Source organism: Natator depressus, chromosome 15, assembly GCF_965152275.1.
Source record: "Natator depressus isolate rNatDep1 chromosome 15, rNatDep2.hap1, whole genome shotgun sequence".
Lineage (NCBI taxonomy): Eukaryota > Metazoa > Chordata > Testudines > Cheloniidae > Natator > Natator depressus.
The window spans coordinates 13,257,339-13,278,037 of NC_134248.1; the positions used below are offsets into that span (position 1 = coordinate 13,257,339).

Here is a 20,699-nt window from a genome sequence, read left to right on the forward strand (position 1 = left end):
CAAGTAGTCTGGGGATGAGGATGGGGCTCTAGGCACTACTGCAATAGAAACTAGTAATAATAACACAAGGCAAAATGCCATCATACTATAAATAAGAAAGGTAACCATAGAATTAGCACTAGAAGCGATGAGATCCTTTATTTTTCCCCAACAGGAACTACAGCCAATGATTTTAGTTTATTGTTCATTTATTGCGTAATTAACTAACATGTTATAAGAAAAAAGAAAAGGAGTACTTGTGGCACCTTAGAGACTAACCAGTTTATTTGAGCATGAGCTTTCGTGAGCTACATATGCATATGCATCCGATGAAGTGAGCTGTAGCTCACGAAAGCTCATGCTCAAATAAACTGGTTAGTCTCTAAGGTGCCACAAGTACTCCTTTTCTTTTTTCTTTTTACGAATACAGACTAACACGGCTGTTACTCTGAAACCTAACATGTTATGTTATATATATAATTGTATGCTAAATAGAGTTAAGTTGTAGGACTATAGAAGTACAAGATTGGTTGGTATGTAGAGGGAATAATCATGTATTAGGAATCTAAGCAAGTAGGGCTGAAACGCAAGGCCTATAGGCTGAGGCCTGCAAGATTTTAGCTTAGCTATTTTAGGCCTTGGAGCTAAGAAATGCTGACATAAATAAGTGACCAAAGAATAACCCCGTGCCCTAAGATTATGGGAAAAGAGGTACCAAGTGGTAATATTGCAAAAAATTAGCCAGAAGATTAATTTTAAATCATAAAAATACTGTAAAGGCAAATCTTGTCTCCAACATGTATCTTAACCACATGATACAGATTGTGTGTCAATGCTAATGAGAATAAAGAGAGCCTACACAATCGATAGAAATTGGGGTCCCTGTAGTTTCTTCAGGACCATCAGACATGTGCAGAATGTAGGTATAGACACATAAAAAGAGGGTGCCCAGAGTGGGAAAATTGAACTCCCTATGGGAAACTCCAGCAGGAACCATCCCTCTACTGATGATCAATCCATAAGAGACCCATCAGACCTTAACACTGTTGTTAATGATGTGTGTGTAACTATATTTGTAACTTGTGCAGAGGTCTGTATAGAACTTCTATATACTTAGGTAATAACTTTAATTGTAACTTTAATAAAACTTGTAAAATAGACTAGACCTCATACGTGTGAATGTATGTGTGGTCACTACCCTTGGTCTTTGTGTTCCTAGAGACTCTAAAGCAAGTAGCAGAGGTGAAAGGCTACAGAACAAAATTGTACTTGTAATGCAAACTTCATACCTGCTTATAAAGAATTGAGTAGTGGCCTAGATTTTCTTAGTTTGTGTCTCTAGGCTTTTCATTATTCTTTGCTGTGAAACTGGATTGTAGAGGAAATGGTCATTTGGGTACAAGAAGGTAGAAAAACAACGGTGCCAAAAGGGATATCGGAAACCTTTTGCTATACAAGAGAAAATATGAGTGACCTGATGACTCAGCAGTAGGGCAGTAAGGCTGGGATGTGGATGTCCATGCCTAGTGGTTAGAGCAGGACTCAGGCCCAGCACTTAAAGCAGATGTCTGTAGCCAAGAATAGGAGCCTAGGGTCAGAGCTGGAGTCAGAGGCCAGATGGCAGAGACACAGTCAGAAATAGGAGCAGAGAATCAGAGCCAGGTTACCTGGAGCGAGACAAGGCTGGAGCAGGGCTGGATCCAAGGCAGGAGCAGGGCTGGAACAATTAAGGGACAAAAGCTGGCAACAAGCAGTCACAGGAACTATCACAATCATAGGTGAATGCTTTGAGCTGTCACCGAACTGCAGCTATTGCTGGGTTTAAGAGCTGGTCTTCTGACATTTCCGACAAGTAAGGCCCTGTAGCCAATCAGGCAGCCTACTATGGCCAGTTGCACTTGTTAGGTTGCCCAGAGACGGGCTCTGTTGCAGGCCTCGATTCCTGACAGCCTGGCTTTCCTATTAGCAGAACTGTGCTACAAACCATACAGCGCTTTTTAGAAGCTGAGAATACATATATTAATTAGGGTGAAATGAGAATTTTTAGAATGTATTTCAATGAAGCTTTGAGTCACAGTAGTCACTTTATCATGGCAGAGTGTGTCATAGGAAATGTGATTAACAATTTTTGAAAATTAAAAGTGTGCAATGGAGGTAAATAGTGACCAGGATGAAAGGAAGGAGTAAATTATTACCACAAACTGTAGTAAAAGCATGACATGCCTGCCCAATGCAAAGTGTATAAACACTAAAATACCCATTTGTCAGAATTATTTGAACAGTGACAAGTACAACCTGTGCCCTTACTCAGCTTTTAATAATAGTCTTTCTTAGCAACAATCCAGAATGATTTTGTAATGAATGCTTCAAACTGTGGCTATAGTAGATGTATTAATGCCATATTAACATTTTTTGTTACACAATATCCTTCAGCCACCAGCAGTGCAATGTGTGCCAGCAGATGGTTCACCTACAGATGGTGGTAATTTACTATGATGGGATACTGTGTAAAACACACACCTGTGTCTAGCATGCTTGTGAAGCCCATTTTCTCTTCTAATGTTTTCTTCCACACTGGAATATCTTCCTGATTTTCAGCCTTTCTACTCCTTTTTGGCTCTGAAAGCTGCTACTGACTACTTGTAATAAGCTACAAAACATTAAATATGGCTTTTGTTAAAAGTACTTGATGACTCAAGTATTGGAATTCAGGGTTTGTTTCAGAGCACACTAACACATGTGGGGTGCTAATCTAAATGTAAGCGATGCACCTTCTAAATTCTAGTTAGATAAGAGGAAGCATCTGCTGACAAAAATTCTACTGCTGGCTATAGGAGACTTGTTCTCCCCAGCATTAACTAAACCACTATATATCATCATAAAAGTCAACAGTGATCTGACAGCCCTCCCTTCATCTACTAATACTGCAGTACTAGTGCCTTAAAATCCACTCCTGGATTCTATAATACTATCTAGCTGTAACATTAATACAATGAAGAAAAGTCTTCCTGTAAGACAGTAGGCACTAAGCAATGATGCATGGACAAGGTAAACAAAACCTATTTCTTCCTCAGATCAACCTAGAATTATTAAAGAATTGTCTAGGGCAGCTGCAGAAGTCCTAGCATAGTTTCAAAGAACTCCACCTGAAAGTGTTTTGGGTTTTTTTGTCTTAATATACACTTTATTTTGAGCCTCAAATTCTGATGTGGACAGTTAGACTTCCTCCCCACAGGAGAATTCCTTGTGTGTGTGCGTGTTTGAGTATGTGTGCATGCCCACAGGAATCAGTGCATCTCTGTGGTCCTGTCTTTTCTGCATTGATCTGCTGTGCTGAACTCTGTGAATATGAGCAAGGGAATTAGGTGCTGAGGATTATCTGTTGCTGTACCCCAGGAACATGAGCAGGAAAAACAGCACTAATTTTATTTATTTATTTCCCCTTTGGGTATTTTTCCTATGATCCTGCTTTAGAGGAAGATGCAAATTTGGGCTCAAACACAGTTTCAAAAATATTTAGTGACTAGCACTCCCCCTGTTGATTGTCTCCACTCCCCCGCCCATATGAGCCCCCTTTCAGTACTGGCCTGGAGTTCAGGATGGACTGGACTCCTGTTTATTACATGTGAGCCACACGGGCCAGACAGGTCTGTATTTCCCTAGGAGGCTCCAGCCCAGTATAGAACCCCTGGGAAGCCTGTTGTAGAGTCAGTAGCAGGGGAAGGGAGCTGGGCATGAAGGTCCCTTATCACGCTGTCTGGTGTCAGCAGCATCGTTATTGTATCCAGTGTCCTCCATCCATGGACTGAGGAGAGCCTGAGGAGTAGGAAGTGGCTGAATTCTGCAGTCAGCAGCATGCTGCTGGTGAGGGCTCTAGGGACAAAGTCATGATGCCATTCTGGCATTACTCCCCTCATGGACTTGAGAGAGGGGGGAGCTGCTTACCCCTTGGAGCTGGTTTTTCTAATCCTAGCTGCCTCCTTTCCTGCCTGGGGGAGGGGAACCGAAGTGACCCCACCTAGACTAAGCTGCTGAGACAATGCGTGTGTCTTGCCCAGCAGAGCTGGCCTCATCTATCCCTCATGCCCAGGGAATGGCAGCAAAGGCAAACCTGCTCAGACTGAGCTTAGAGAAACTGCATCTTGTCCACAGAGCTGGCTGAGTTCCCTAACGCGACACTCAATAAACAGAGGAAGGATACAGACCTCGCCTTTTGCCTTTCCTTGGTTTAGCTGTCTCCCCTGAAGCCTGTAGGGGTGCCAGCTGCCACAAATGCCTCAAAGGGAGAAGTAGAGCTGGGGGACAATTTCCCCCAAAAGGAGGGAAGAAGCCCAAGGAGATGGCAGCGAAATAAGACACACTACTAAGCCAAAAAATTATTCAGAAACTTGAAACAAAGTTTCAGTAAAGCTCTGCAGCAGGAAGATCTGGATGAACCACCAGCTGCTGCAAAGGCAGATAAAAATTTCAGGGTCACGGTATTCCCTTGCAGCTAGTGACTGACAGGTCTGGTTCTGCTCCCACGCTGCAGAGCAACAAGTGCCCTTTGAACCAGATATCTGGACCAGAGCACAATTTAAAAAAAAAAAATTATGATCAGTCATCAGGTTACAAGTAATGTTGATGGATGCTGACGATACCATTCATTAACATAGTTTCTACTAACTTCAGAAAACCTCAGTTCAATTAATTTTTTTTTCTCTCTTAAAAAAATAAATTACAGAAACCACCATTGCTTTATTAAAATTTAAGTTGCATAATTTGAACTTTGTGTTGACCACTAAGAACACAGGCTGATACAAGAGCATAATTTTTTCAGGCAAATCAGTAATAACATTTATACAGTGCTTTACAGTTTCAAAGAAATGTATAGTGACTGAGTAATCATAAGACAGTCTGTTATCCCAGGCAAATGACATGGTTTTGTTTGTTTAGGAAAGCCAGATAATCTGAAAAAGTTATGATAGACAACAGCTGGGAAGAACAATCCTTAAATACTTCATTACCTAGGATAAAATGGCCATTCCAATACATGTATATGGGGGTAGGGAACAGGAGAAAAAACAGATTTAAAATTTTTTTTTTTAATATTTAGGCATCAATACTCACATAGAATTTGAGAAGGGCACCATCTGAGTTACAACACCAAGATCTTCTTCCTAGGTACTCATGGGCGGTGTTCAGTAACATGAGGGAAGGAGGCAGCATAGGTGTGTCAGGACTCACTGGAAGAAAGATGCCAGTAATTATATCTCCTAAGTACAAAACTGAGCTAACCTACCTAGCTACTTATTACTCCATGCTTTGGTAAGGAAACCTTTCCTCAGAACGACTGTCCGCTGTGGCGAGGAAATGAAGATTGGAGACTCCCTAAGTGAGGGGGACAAAAGAACACTAGCCATTTCCCATACACATGCCAAAGAAGAAAAGGATAAGGAGCAATGGTTTAACAACATATAACACTGACAAATTAAACTATTACCTTCCTCGCCCTGGCTTTGGAGCTGCTGCTGCTGACAGCAAAGGGATCGGAAGGCATCTTCTTCATGCTGGATAATCCGGTGCAAAATAATCCAGGGAAGCACTGACGAGACATATGGCTCTTTGGCTTCCTCCTGGATTGCCATGCTGCAATCTATAATCTAATAAAGAAATATACGATACCCATTATACACACACAGATATACACATTAGAAAAAGAATTTACACAAGTCCAGATGACTCAGCAGGTACTGCATCCTATTCATACACAAACAAAAATCTAAATTTAAGTAGCTTTGCTTCTTGTGCTGGCTGGGCCTGAAAGTACTAAAAAGAGAAGACACTCTCAATTTCCAGAATTTGATAATATGGGAAAAGCCCATTTTTCTTACCTGTAAGGTAGTTTTCTAACTGGGTATGTTTGTCCTAATATCACACTAAAACAAGCACAAATGACTAAGGGAATAGCAGAATTTTTGAGCACTAGCAGAAGCTGCATCAAGGCTCCTGTTAGTGCTGACTATAAAGAGATGTATTTACACCCTGGAAGGTGAGACATACTTGCTTAGAATGAAACTGGACAAAAGTTAGTTCCAACAAATTTAAATACAATGAAAATCTTGTAGCCAGATAGAGCCAACTAGGAATTATGAACAGAGATTCTCCGGAAGAGATATATTTCAGAAATAGTAGTTAACAAGTGAATAATGTATAACAACAAACAGACTAGAAATAAGGGATGGGTGGGTGTGTGACAGTCTGGTAGAGAAATACCAGTATCATTTACGTATGAAAAATTGCCTATTCTTGAAACAGAGAAGACAACAGCTCAAAGAAAAGGGATTTGTATGGCTCTCCCTCTAACCAACAGGGTGAGATTACTTCTCCAGAACATATGCTAGAAGAGCCCTACTGAAAGCTGCATCTACTGAAGCATATTTGACTACCCTATAGTGTCTAGTAAAAGCACACCTTGAGGACCACACAGCAACTTTACAAATCTGTTAGTAAAAATAGTGCCCTTTTTTAGTTCACATGGTGGACTTGCTATTCAGGAAATGGACTGTGATATTCAGAGAAGCATAGGCTTTAGCAACACATTCCATATATCATTTAGATAGTATGTTTTTATGGAACTTATGCTTTTCCTTTGGCCTCAAAAGTAAAATGAACAAATGTCCGTAAACTCAGAACATTTATATTTTATTCTGATTTTTACGTCCTACTGAACGTCTCAGCAGGAATGGAGAGACAAAGGCCTAGGAAAGGAAGGCTCTTGATTCTGATAGAAATTAGTAGTGCAAGCTCTAGTCTACACTAGGAGTTTAGGTTGAATTTAGCAGCGTTAAATCGATGTAAACCTGCACCTGTCCAAACGATGAAGCCCTTTTTTCCGACTTAAAGGGCTCTTAAAATTGATTTCCTTAATCCACCTCTGACAAGTGGATTAGCGCTTAAATCGGCCTTGCTGGGTCGAATTTGGGGTACTGTGGACGCAATTGGCCTCCAGGAGCTATCCCAGAGTGCTCTATTGTGACCGCTCTGGACAGCACTCTCAACTCAGATGCACTGGCCAGATAGACAGGAAAAGGCCCGCAAACTTTTGAATTTCAATTTCCTGTTTGCATGGTCACCTGCAGCTTACCATGCTGGCCAGAGCTCATCAGCAGAGGTGACCATGATGGAGTCCCAGAATCGCAAAAGAGCTCCAGCATGGACCGAACGGGAGGTACGGGATCTGATCGCTGTATGGGGAGAGGAATCCGTGCTATCAGAACTCCGTTCCAGTTTTCGAAATGCAAAAACTTTTGTCAAAATCTCGCAGGGCATGAAGGACAGAGGCCATAACAGGGACCCGAAGCAATGCCGCGTGAAACTTAAGGAGCTGAGGCAAGCCTACCAGAAAACCAGAGAGGCAAATGGCCGCTCCAGGTCAGAGCCCCAAACCATGCCGCTTCTAATGATGAGCTGCATGTCATTTTAGGGTGTTCAGCCACCACTACCCCAGCCGGGTTATTTGACTCCTTCAATGGAGATGGAGGCAACACAGAAGCAGGTTTTGGGGATGAGGAAGATGATGATGATGAAGTTGTAGATAGCTCACAGCAAGCAAGCGGAGAAACCGGTTTCTCACCCTGGACCTGGAGCCAGTACCCCCCGAACCCACCCAAGGCTGCCTAAGGGGACATTCAGAGGTGCCCATTCCTGCTGGGCTGTTTGCCTGTGGCTGAACAGAACTGTTCCCCGCTGTTAGCCGGGGGGGGGGGAGGGGCTAGCCACGTGGTGTGGGGAGGCAAAATGCGACTTTGGAACGAAAGCACATGTGCTGTGTATGTAATGTTAACAGCAAGGTTTACCGTGAAAGAGTGTAGCCATTGTTCTAGAAAAATGTGTTTTTTTTAAATACCACTGCCTCTTTTTTTTTTCTCTACCAGCTGCATGTGTTTCAATGATCACAGGATCTTCTCCTTCCCAGAGGCTAGTGAAGATCAGAAGGCGAAAAAAACACACTCGTGATGAAATGTTCTCTGAGCTCATGCTGTCCTCCCACACTGACAGAGCACAGACAAATGCGTGGAGGGAGACGATGTCAGAGTGCAGGAAAGCACAATATGACAGGGACAAGAGGTGGCGGGCTGAAGAGAGGGCTGAAGCTGAAAGGTGGCGGCAGCTTGATGAGAGGAGGCAGGATTCAATGCTGAGGCTGCTGGAGGATCAAACCAATATGCTCCAGCGTATGGTTGAGCAGCAGGAGCACAGACCGCCGCTACAGCCCCTGTGTAACCAACTGCCCTCCTCCCCAAGTTCCATAGCCTCCTCACCCAGACGCCCAAGAATGCCTCCGGCCACCCGGCCACTCCACCCCAGAGGATTGCCCAAGCAACAGAAGGCTGGCATTCAATAAGTTTTAAAGTTTTAAAACTTTTAAAGTGCTGTGTAGCTTGTCCTTCCTTCCTCCACCACCCCTCCTGGTGCTTCTCTCCTCCACCACCCCTCCTGGGCTACCTTGGTAGTTATCCACCTATTTGTGTGATGAATTAATAAAGAATGCATGAATGGGAAGCAACAATGACTTTATTGCCTCTGCAAGCGGTGATCGAAGGGAGGAGGGGAGGGTGGTTAGCTTACAGGGAAGTAGAGTGAACCAAGAGGCGGTGGGTTTCATCAAGGAGAAACAAACAGAACTTTCACACCATAGGCTGGCCAGTCATGAAACTGGTTTTCAAAGCTTCTGTGATGCGCACCACGCCCTCCTGTGCTCTTCTAACCGCCCTGGTGTCTGGCTGTGCAAAACAAGCAGCCAGGCGATTTGCCTCAACCTCCCACCCCGCCATAAATGTCTCCCCCTTACTCTCACAGATATTGTGGAGCGCACAGCAAGCAGTAATAACAGTGGGAATATTGGGTTCGCTGAGACCTAACCGAGTCAGTAAACTGCGCCAGCGCGCTTTTAAATGTCCAAATGCACATTCTACCACCATTCTGCACTTGCTCAGCCTGTAGTTGAACAGCTCCTGACTACTGTCCAGGCTGCCCGTGTATGGCTTCATGAGCCATGGCATGAAGGGGTAGGCTGGGTCCCCAAGGATACATATAGGCATTTCAACATCCCCAACGGTTATTTTCTGGTCTGGGAATAAAGTCCCTTCTTGCAGCTTTTGAAACAGACCAGAGTTCCTGAAGATGCGAGCGTCATGTACTTTTCCCGGCCATCCCACATTGATGTTGGTGAAACGTCCCTTGTGATCCACCAGTGCTTGCAGCACTATTGAAAAGTACCCCTTGCGGTTTATGTACTCGCCAGCTTGGTGCTCCGATGCCAAGATAGGGATATGGGTTCCGTCTATGGCCCCACCACAGTTAGGGAATCCCATTGCAGCAAAGCCATCCACTATGACCTGCACATTTCCCAGGGTCACTGCCCTTGATATCAGCAGACCTTTGATTGTGTTGGCTACTTGCATCACAGCAGCTCCCACAGTAGATTTGCCCACTCCAAATTGATTCCCGACTGACCGGTAGCTGTCTGGCATTGCAAGCTTCCACAGGGCTATTGCCACTTGCTTCTCAACTGTGAGGGCTGCTCTCATCTTGGTATTCTTGCGCCTCAGGGCAGGGGAAAGCAAGTCACAAAGTTCCATGAAAGTGCCCTTACGCATGCGAAAGTTTCACAGCCAGTGGGAATCGTCCCAGACCTGCAACACTATGTGGTCCAACCAGTCTGTGCTTGTTTCCCGAGCCCAGAATCGGTGTTCCATGCATGAACCTGCCCCATTAGCACCTTGATGCCCACATTGCCGGGGCCCATGCTTTGAGAGAAGTCTGTGTCCATGTCCCCATCACTCACGTCACCACGCTGACGTCGCCTACTCGCCCGGTGTCGTTTTGCCAGGTTCTGGTGCTGCATATTCTGCTGGATAATGCGCGTGGTGTTTAATGTGCTCCTAACTGCCAAAGTGATCTGAGCGGGCTCCAGGTTTGCCGTGGTATGGCATCTGCACAGAAAAAAGGCGCGGAACGATTGTCTGCCGTTGCCCTGACGGAGGGAGGGGCAACTGACGACATGGCTTACAGGGTTCGCTTATAGGGAATTAAAATCAACAAAGGGGGTGGCTTTGCAAAAAACTGAATGGCCCCCTCAAGGATAGAACTCAAAACCTCAAGGATAGAACACAAAACTGGGTTTAGCAGGCCGTTGATTTCACAGAGGGAAGGAGGTAGGGAGGAGAAAATGAATACAAAACAAATCTGGTCTATTTCTTGTTTTGAGCCACTTCAGCTATCTTTATACATCTTGCTGGCAGCAGACTGTGCAGTACAACCGCTAGCCATCATCATCTCCTGGGTGCTCGGCAGAAGACGGTGCAGTATGACGACTAGCCATCATCTTCTGCTGGCTGGAGGTTAAAAGACAGTGCACTGCCTGTAGGACTGAATCGCCACGAGACGAAACAAGGGCAATGACCTGGCTGAGTTACTCCCATGTTTGCCCAGGCGCCCGATTAAAAGAGCACCCAGGACTACGTCGATGACGGCTACCACTGCACTGTCTGCTGCCAAAAGGCAATTTGCTGCTGTGTAGCAATGCAGTACCACGTCTACCAGCACCCTGGAGACATACGTTGATGGTTAGCTGAGCGGGCTCCATGCTTGCCGTGGTATGGCGTCTGCACAGGTAACTCAAGAAAAAAGGCGCAAAACGATTGTCTGCCCTTGCTTTCATGGAGGGATGGAGGGAAGGGGGTGCCTGACGATATGTACCCAGAACCACCCGCGACAATGTTTTAGCCCCATCAGCCACTGGGATTTCTACCCAGAATTCAAATGGGCAGTGGAGACTGCGGGAACTGTGGGATAGCCACCCACAGTGCAACGCTCCGGAAGTCAACGGTTGCCTCAGTACTGTGGACACACTCCGCTGACTACATGCACTTAGAGCACTTGTGTGGGGACACACACAATCAACTGTATAAAACCGATTTCTACAAAACCGACTTCTATAAATCCGACCTAATTTTGTAGTGTAGACATACCCCAAGTCACATCAACTCTCTGTGCCTCAGTTTTACCAACTGAAAAGTGGGAGTAATGATATTTACAATCCTTTGTAAAGGACATAGAGCTACAGATGAAAAGATCTATATAAGAGAGTATTATCATCATCTCTATTTTTTGTTAATGTAAGAAATAAAACCCAACTCTTGACTTCTAATATTAAAGTCTCTTGGAAGGAGAACTCCACTGTAACATGAAAGGTATTCCAACAGCTATATCTATTTCAAAATGAGTGTGTGTCCCTACACAATTTTAACTGTCGAATCAGTAACTAAAAAAATAAGCCCCCTGACAATCAAGCAGCAATTAAAAACAAAAACAACAACAAAAAAAAAGAAGTAATCAATTCGGCATAAAATAAATAGGAAGCTAGCATTTTGACAATTTTTGGAAATTATGTAAGATTGAGAAAATTCAGAGACTATTAGAAACTTTCTGGAAAACCCTCTACTATAAACCAAAGCCATTTTTTTGCTAAGGAACTTACCTCTAGCTAATTTGAAATTCTCTGATTTTCCTTTCCCCCCACCCAAAATGGGAAATTGATTTATCACTCCCAAATTACCTCAGGGGAGAGAGCCTCTTGGCGAGCAGTACAATGCCCCATCATTAAAACAGTAGCCCTAACCTTACTCCAAGGTAACAGCCCCAGTTACTGAAACAATGACAGGTGTTTCTAAAACTTCTGGAAATTCCTTCTTTATTTTATTATATTACACTTAGAGATATATTTTACACATCTAAATTGTATATATTTGTTCTTATCTGTGAAAATATTTATGGTATTACAAGAAATTCCTGCAATTTCCCTATAATAGCCTTACCCTTAGTGCCACCTCTTGCAGGAATTTCTTGTAATACCATAAATATTTTCACAGATAAGAACAAATATATACAGGCATCATTGTGCACATTGTTCTAAAACCTTAGGGTCAGATTGTGCAAGGTGCCAAGTGACCTCAGGTCCCACTGAAGTTAATGACAATTGAGGGCACTCAGAATGTTGCAGATAGCAATTATCAAGCTTGGGTCTTTAAAGAGGAAATAATATTGAAAGTAGTTTACAATTCTGGCACTTAAATGAGAAGTTCAGGAGAAAAGTAAACAGTTTTCAAAATCTCAGAACTTCTTCTACAAAAAGGCTAAATATTACCCATAATTTTAAAACTGGAAAGAAGTAATAACCATCATTTTACTTAATTCTGTCCTTAAGAGGAAGGAAAAGAGGAATGAGGATGAAAATACCCTTCATAATCATCAGATTCCCAATTCTGACTTAAGTCCTATATCTGTATAAGAATCTAAAGAACTAACCAGCGGCCACAGCTACTAGAATCTCAGTTGAATGATGTAACATACCAACAATACCAACTGACTGTATGTACCCTGTTCCTCAGGTTCATAGGATCTTTCTTACCATCCCTCGTGCGAATGGCACATGCAGCGAATATGCAGCAAGATCTGTGCCACAAACAAACTGGGCCCGCCCAGCCAGCTGGACCAAACCTTGCAGTGCTGCGCCTAGAAACAGAGTCATAGCCAGCAGTACTTCTTCCTGAGCCACCTTATTACTACTCCTTGCTCATTTCAGCAGACACAGTGCTCAGAATTAGCAGCCATTACTGATTTCAGAAGAGATTCTCAATGCATCTGACATCTTGCAGCAAAAACTAGGAGTGTGAAAGGAAACAGCCCACACAGAAATGTAACCCAAGAGAGACTCTGCAAGTGGGTGGCAATTCAGGCAGCAGCTGTATCATGCCTAAAAAAGATCTGTCGTGCACAGTGGCTGCTTGCTAGTGTAGGTGAACAGGTTACCTGAATGAGGTTGTTTGTTAGTCGAATGAGGCTCAGCGTTACAGAAGATTCCTTCAGGATGCTACTGTCTGACGACAGTGAGCGATCAATCCCCATGAGCAGCTGTGTTACTGTAGCAACCCACTCTTCTTTAGCAGATGCTACTGTCAGGTTAATCATCTGCTGAATTGCTTCGTTCAAGGCAACTTCAGAGCATTCAAAACATTGCCTGTAATCCTTCTGTTTCAGCAGGGAATCCTAGTGAATGTTAACATGAAAAAAAATTTTATATGGATCTAATGTTTATTTCAAAGCATAAAAACACAATAAAGGGGAAAGGGGAATGGAAGAAGGTACACAGTTTGCAGCTAATGTTTACTCTACTGAGAATCCAGCATGAAGTTTCTAAATGTGGCATTAAAATGGACAATACAAGAGACCCCAGAACCCATGCTCCTCAACTGAGTGTCATCAGGGAAGCAACACTGAGTCCCATTCTCTGAATACAAAGAGACTCTACATGAGCCTATTTTGCAGGGAAGAGGCAGCAATGAGCCTCTTGCTCTCTAGCCATATGCTGCTGTGTATGGAGGTTCAACAGAATCAGAGTTTGAGTCACTGTGGAGCCATGCTACTATTTTATTGCTGGTTTAGAAAACAAGCTCATACAATGATAAAGGCTACAATGCCCAACGTATTTTTATGATCCCCAGCTCTAAGATTCTTTCTTGTTGAGTATGGAAAACAAGATCTGATGTCCCACAATCACAACAAAATAGGAACGTGGACGAAAAGCAACTGGCCCAGGCTCACTCTAGTCAAACTAGCAGTAAAAATAGCCAGCATAGAGAAAGACTAAGGAACTGACAGACTGCATCCTGCTCCCTCAGCAGAGGACATCTGTCCCTTAATTGTCATGGTAGTGCATAATCTTTTGATCTTGCTAGACTAATCTCCTATCCTGTACTTCCTGATTGCAGCAGCGATCAATAACTTTTAAAAAAAAAAAAAAATCTATGGCTGGGCAATATCTGGCACCCTTTTCTGTTAGATAAGGATCTTGCCATGGTGATCTAAGCTTTTATCACCTCCAGGTTGGACTCTTGTAATATCCTGTGAAGCCACCCTGGAGGTTACAGCTGGTGCAGCAGCCTGACTGTGAAGCAGGACAGACCAATGAGAAGTTATCACACCTTGCCTCACACCCAGTTGGCTAACAACTTTCAGGTGCATAGGATGCTTGGGAGCCACCATATAAATAGTCAAGGGCAACAAAAACTCCAAGTCCTAGTAGCAGGCCATTGGTAAAGTGGGTTCATCCATAATAAACCTTTAAAACTGATCCAAGTTCACTCAAGTTTATATAGTCTTATAAAGTTTTCAAACTAGACTGAACCTGGATCAGTTTTAGAGGTTTGGGTGAATCCACTCTCTCTCTCTACACATATACAGAGAGTGGATTCACACACACACACACACTTGCCCCATGTTTTGCTTCTTAAATGAAGTCAATGCAATTCATCATTAACACTAACCCTCCAAATCTTTTTTATGTTGCTCTTGGAAATAAAGCAGATGCAGGGCTTTCAAAACCTCACTAAACAGCATTTTTTTAAAGAAACATAACAAACCTGCAGCAGAAGTAACTGTGTTGGTCTCTCTGGTATAGATATAACAAATTCCAGATGTTTAGCCCTACCATATCCACTAAAGCACAAGGTTGGGCGAAGCAGATGCACCACTGCCTTGTAATCCCCTGCCTCATACAGTCGCTGGATCTCCTCCAAAGATTGGCATCTCTCCAGAGACTTGAGGTTCTTGTCAATCTGCAAAAGTCACAAATAGTGCAATCCAACCTACATTTCACCTTCATGTGCAAATGACTGACTTTTCTTATGAACAACAAAACTATAGCTGTAGGATGTGTAAAATTTACAGCACTGTAAGGAAGAGAAACGACAAGGAAGAAAGTAGACAAGCTTCCAACCATTATCACTTACCCCAACTTGTATTTAATTTTTTTAAAAATTAGTACTATCGTTTTTTGTATTTAAGCCATAAATCTCAAAACCTCACATTTTTTCTGATGAACTATGAGAAAGAGCAATCATCAGATGGCATTGCCTGCGTTTGAAGCCCTCCCCTACAAGCAGTAACAGAAAAACAACAACGATGTCTAATTTTTTATTTATAAATTCATTTGCATGTTTTACTGGAAAATTCTGACTGCTGAAGGCAAGAGTTCATTTGAACAGTGAAATTAAAGCATAAGAAACCCTCTGAAACAAAGCTCTAGTCTAATGACTAACAGCTGTATATGCAGCACCCTGAAAGCAATATTTTTCATTCTATTTATTAAGCAAGACTGAATTGTGCAGGGACCAGTAACAGATAAAGAAAGCATTTAACTGAAAAAGGGAAGGATGGTTTTCAAATCAATTAACTATAAAAACACAATCATTATTGGTTTTAAACTGGTTTGTAAAAATATTCTTCACTTTAAGACAGCTGCTACTGATGTTATACATGCTACTTTTCCATCAGGGCAAGTGCTAGTAATTTTGAAATGAATCTTGCAGCTACGGCATTGTTTCTGAGCACTGTTGATACAGAAGCCGCACTAGTTTTTTTTGTTTGTTTTTAAATCATAAAACGTGTTTTTTATCCCCAAAGGGAACGTGTCCCTTAGCATTTTTATCTCAGATTCCCTCCAGAATTATCACATTACAGCCCAAAGGAAAACGGAATGTGCACAAGAAAATGGCGCACACATATAAAATCTCTAGTTTCTCACAAGACTTAGCTCTTCCTTAGAAATGTCTCTAAACCACACTAAGTAGACTGGAATCCTCAATTTTGGATGAACTTAGAAACAGAAAAACCCAAACAAACAAACAAACTGATCCCTACCTCTTCTAGAGAAACAACAGAATCAACATGGAGGTTAGGTAATCGGATCACAATGCTGTGTTCATTGCCAGCTTTGGCTTGGAGTGCAGTGGAACTCTGCAGCATTTCAGTGCAGATGTCATAATTCTCCACTGCCTGCTCCATGTCACCCTGTGGAAACAGTTTGAGGAAATCACACAATGCTACCTGAGATTCTTCAAAAGCAGCTAGGCAATGTTGAATCACTAACTCTGTGAGTACACTGTCAGTGAGAGATAGGCAAGTTATTTGGGAGGGTACTTAACTAATCAAAATATCAACCAAAAGAGTCATCACCAACAGTTTACCAGTCTATTCTACCTGTTACCTTCAACACCACTGGGGGGAAAAGGGGAGGAAACCGGACACCTAGGTATTCAAGTTACATAACAGGAAAATTTATTTGTATAAATTGACTAACATTCCCTTTCTCTGAAAGTGAAGGGAGGCAGATTAAATCCAGAAGTAAGTCTTCCTTTTATGCTGACCAGAACCATAAATTTGGGTAACATTACTGAGATGTACAGCTAACTAGTTAAGAGAAAGTAAAACTGTGAACAACCCACTTTGTTCATCTTAAACAGAGTTGAGTTTTCCTAAAAGGGAGGGATCAGGACAGGAAGAGAGGCTGTAGAGGGAGAAAATATAACTCATTAAAGCTGAAGAGATACAGCACTAGCCATAAAGACAGTTTGTTTAATAAAGGTGATCAATACATTTTGACTGGACAACCTGCATTCAGTTTAAGCGGAGTTGGTTCTGTTTATGTATATTTATGTTTCAGATTATCCTTCTACTTCCATCTTTGTTTTTTTTAATTGAAATATCTAGATCTATTGTGAAACAGAGGAGTTACATGTGTGTCATAATCATAAAATTTTTATCTTTCAGTCTAGTCTATATGTTTCTTCGTTACTGGGACTGTGCAGTGACAGTTGATTTTGAATGGTCTTCACCTGAAAAAGGAATTAGAAGATCCTTTTAACTTAAAGAAATTTTATTTTTGAGTGAAAATAAAATGACTTATCAAGGAGTCTCTACTTCAGTTGTATAAAATGATTAAACATAGTTTATAAATGAGAAGAAGGTTCTGTCCCCACTAATTTTTCTACGGAACAATCCAGTTTTTCATTAGATGGATTTCTTAAACAAGGATTTTGAGATATGAAAATAAAAAGGAAATGAATTACTCAGTGGGTGTATATGAAATCAACTGAGAGAGTACTTTATCAATTGAAGATTAAAGTTTGATTAGTCAAACCCACATTTTTTCTTCTCAAAAGTTTAGACTTAAGTACAGACAATCTGTAAACATTTTCTTCGCTGCCTTAAGAAACCGATGCTTGAAATAAAATAATGATGAAGTCTGGGATCCAATAAATAACTTTTCTTTGGACTGTTTACTTGAGCAATCAGTCTAGGACAAACTGCTTGAAAATCTGTACATGAAATGAATAACTGTTGTCAAAAGAAGGATCAAGCTCCATTGGAAGAAAAGAATTAATCACAATATATAAATGTTGACTCAATGCACAGTTGCATTTTGGACATGTTATTTGGGCTTCTATTACAGATTCTACGAGCTAGAATCCAGGCTTCAGTCTGTTAGTGAATCTGTGTCTTGCAGCTGCTCATTATAATTCCAGTTGAAATTTATTTCTGGGGACAGAAGACAAACTACTTTAAACACATGTATGTACCAAAATGACTGAATCCTGGTACAATGCGTAAGGATTTTGGCCCGATCCTTTGCATCTATCTAATTACTGAATGTTCATAGGGACAGTTAATGAAACTAAATAAAATAGACAAATGTAACCTCTACTTTGTCTTCAAAGAGGTCAAGCTATTCCTGAATTACTTGACTCCAATGTGTTGATGACTTAACATAGACCCACCACTTCAACTGCTTATAATAATTCTTAAGTCCATTTGTTTAAAAACTGTGCTAAGTGTGAAAAATTCTGTTTGTTGAACTCAAAATGAAAACAAACCTGCAGTGCTAGAAAGCGAGCCTTCAGCCAATACACTCGAGCCACAAACTCCAGCCAACCTTCCTCAAACAGATCTCGCTGGGAGGATGCAAATGAGAGCTGCAACAAGTCCCCCAGAAAATGGGATCCTGGGAAATCAGGGCCAAACTTTCCGTTCACAGTGGCAGAAGGGCAATTTCGAGGGGAAACTGTAAATTAATTTATTACAGTTTAGCATAAAATCACATTCTCCCTATGCAAACAGTTCCATGTGCAGCAGCTGCAAACACTCAGTTCACCCTTCTAACACAAACACTAATAAAAAAAAAGATGATGAACTGTTGTACACATCCATTGATCAGACCTACATCTGGAGAAGTAACAGCTCAGTATTCTAATAAATGATTCACAAAATTTCTTACAAGTTTAATTTACACTATAAGAACAGGCTAGCAGAGAAAAACCAATTCTCACCTGTAGAGCTCTTCCCTTTCGTCAGCAACCATTGGTCAAGTTGTAATTCCATGCAAGACAGACTCATCAGCATCATATCCTACAGTGAAGGTATGAAGAGGTCAGGGAAGAATACAAAGAACCTTGTTTGGAAAGTGAAAAGAAGTTAACAATTCACTTGAAAGGAAGCTTTCTAATTAATCCTCTTTTGTGATTTCCATTTCCAACCTACACCCATCGTGGCTTTCTTCTGTCTAAGGAAAGGAGGTTGCCCTCTTTCTATGATGCTCAGTAGGATTAGAGAGACTCCCCTGGCCTTTTACAACTGGAAAAAGGAATGAAAAAAGTCTGTTTATGAAAAGATAAGACGATCTAGTGGGGAAGAAGATAAGAAGGGAACAGCTGGCCCAGTCTTGAAAAAGAGCAACATCCTCAACCTAAAATATAACCATTTTAAATTGCTTCATCATTAATACTTTATGTTAGAACATCTGAAAAAACCCATCAAAAGGCTGAGATGAATACTCAAGAAATTGTAGGAATCAAGGAGAACGAACACATATGCTAGTTTTGCCAGCTCATTAATGCTTTCTGCATAAAGATGGGTGGAAAAACAAAACAAAACTGGATATGAGTTGTTCCTAGTAACAATGGATGTTCTGTTACAGCTCTTACAGATGTGGTTGTGTGGATTAAAGAGAAAATTATTTTTACATTTTTTCCACAGTAACCAGGGTTGTAACTGCAGCTCCATCTGAAGAGGGTGAAAGCTCCTGACATGGGTTCAAAAATCTCTGTACCCAAAAATCTTATGGTCTGTGCAGCATTGTTGATTGGCTAAAAAAACAACAAAAAACAAAAACAAACCCCCCCACAACTTGAGTGCACTGCAGTTGGCACTGTTGTTTCTGTCACTAAATTGCTACGTCTTACAGTACTTACACATAATTCGATCTTTCACTCTGTGTCTGGAGCTGCCTCCTGCATCTCAAATGGTGTGCACACACAGCTTTGTGTTCTGCTTTTAAGGGTTGAGTTGAGGCTGCAGCACATTCAAGACACACAGAGCAATATACGGTGGATGGGGTAAATTAAGAAGCTCAAAAAATAGAGCGTTTCCTTACCTTGATGTGCTGGTTGCTACAGTCCCTCAGTAACGGGTTGGGCAAATTACTACTATGCTTTCTCCAGCTATTGTAGATACTAAGGACCACCTCAGACAAGCCAGGTGGCCACTTCACCAGAAACTTCTGGCTGATTACTTTCAGATATCTCATCATCAGTTCTAGGATGCCACCATTGTTCAGGTTATCCAATAGGAATTCATGAACATCCTGCTTCTCTGGAAAGCAGATGAGCACAAAGTCTGAGACCTGTTTGTTGAAACTAACCACATTTAATTCCTTGCCTCGCTTCTGAGAATACTACTTTTAATGCTTTGTGACATTTAGCATACATCTCGCATAAAGAACACCCATAACACCTTTATGACACAGTGGTTCTCCTTTTGCAGGAGTAGCCTTGAATTTATGCAGAATAAAGTGACTACACTAAAATGGTTAAATGAGATCATGCACATAACACAGATCACACACAGTAAATAAGTAGCCCAACAAAACAAAAATAATTTATTAATACAGTGAAGCTCAGTCAACTGATGTATTAAAATAAACCCTTTAAAATAACATTCTTTTGTGCACAAAAAGAAAGAAAACAGAAGAAGTGGGAGTAAAAAAGCAGACATAAGGGAAAAAAGAAAACAAGTAGAAAAATGGATATGCTGAAGTCCCTACCAGATTCCATGAATGTTGTAGAGTCAAATGACATTCTATGTGGTCCAATATGCTGGAAATTCTCTTGTTTGATCTCTGATTGCACCTCATAGTTATTGAAAGGATCATCCTCTTCCTCTGGATCCAGTTTCCTCAGCCTGGGTGAAAACAAGTAAAAGAACAGTACTTGAGAGAGTCTGAATATTATTTTCAATAACAAATAGCTTGCCGGGTGTAGGTGTTATGTATATTTTCACAATGGAAGTATCCTAGTTGGAGTTCATCATCAGAAATTTAAATTTATTCCCAGACTTCATCAGAGTAAAAAGCCTCAAGCATGCTATACCTAAAAATGGAAAGAAACAGCCTACAGAAAAGAGCAAATCCCAGCAAATAAGCTTCAGAAACTGACAAGACTACTCCACAACATTTGGAATTGTTTAAAAAAAAAAACAGTGTTATCAGCATTATTATTTTAAGTATCAGCAGATCCGAACCCTTTTAGCAATGCAACTTAACATTTTCCTTTCAGAAGGATCTTTGTTTCTGAAATCATCCCACTCAAATCAATAATCAATGTAAAAACAAAATATGCCTTCTGATTTAATGAGAAACGCTGATCTGATTTGTTGACAATGACACTGGGGTCCTTACAGACCCAATACAGTGTAAATCATACCCACTTCTTAACTATGCAAAAAAGTTTATGACTTGCTTCTGCTTCTTCTCTAGAAAAAACAGTGAGAGAAATAACCTATAT

At 41.5% G+C, this 20,699-nt stretch overlaps 1 protein-coding gene across 5 annotated transcripts in view; it reads right to left on the reverse strand.

Annotated features, from left to right (window-relative positions):
• CABIN1 (calcineurin binding protein 1) overlaps positions 1 to 20,699 on the reverse strand; it is a 211,117-nt gene that overhangs the window by 170,228 nt on the left and 20,190 nt on the right. For all 5 annotated transcript variants that reach the window (XM_074972749.1, XM_074972748.1, XM_074972751.1 and 2 more), the window contains 9 exons: positions 19,961 to 20,097; positions 19,292 to 19,509; positions 18,189 to 18,267; positions 17,736 to 17,923; positions 15,724 to 15,873; positions 14,445 to 14,639; positions 12,835 to 13,071; positions 5,462 to 5,621; positions 5,089 to 5,204 (listed from right to left, as the gene is read on the reverse strand). In XM_074972749.1, coding sequence (XP_074828850.1) covers positions 5,089 to 5,204; positions 5,462 to 5,621; positions 12,835 to 13,071; positions 14,445 to 14,639; positions 15,724 to 15,873; positions 17,736 to 17,923; positions 18,189 to 18,267; positions 19,292 to 19,509; positions 19,961 to 20,097 — 1,480 coding nt within the window. The remainder of the gene's footprint in view (positions 1 to 5,088; positions 5,205 to 5,461; positions 5,622 to 12,834; positions 13,072 to 14,444; positions 14,640 to 15,723; positions 15,874 to 17,735; positions 17,924 to 18,188; positions 18,268 to 19,291; positions 19,510 to 19,960; positions 20,098 to 20,699) is intronic.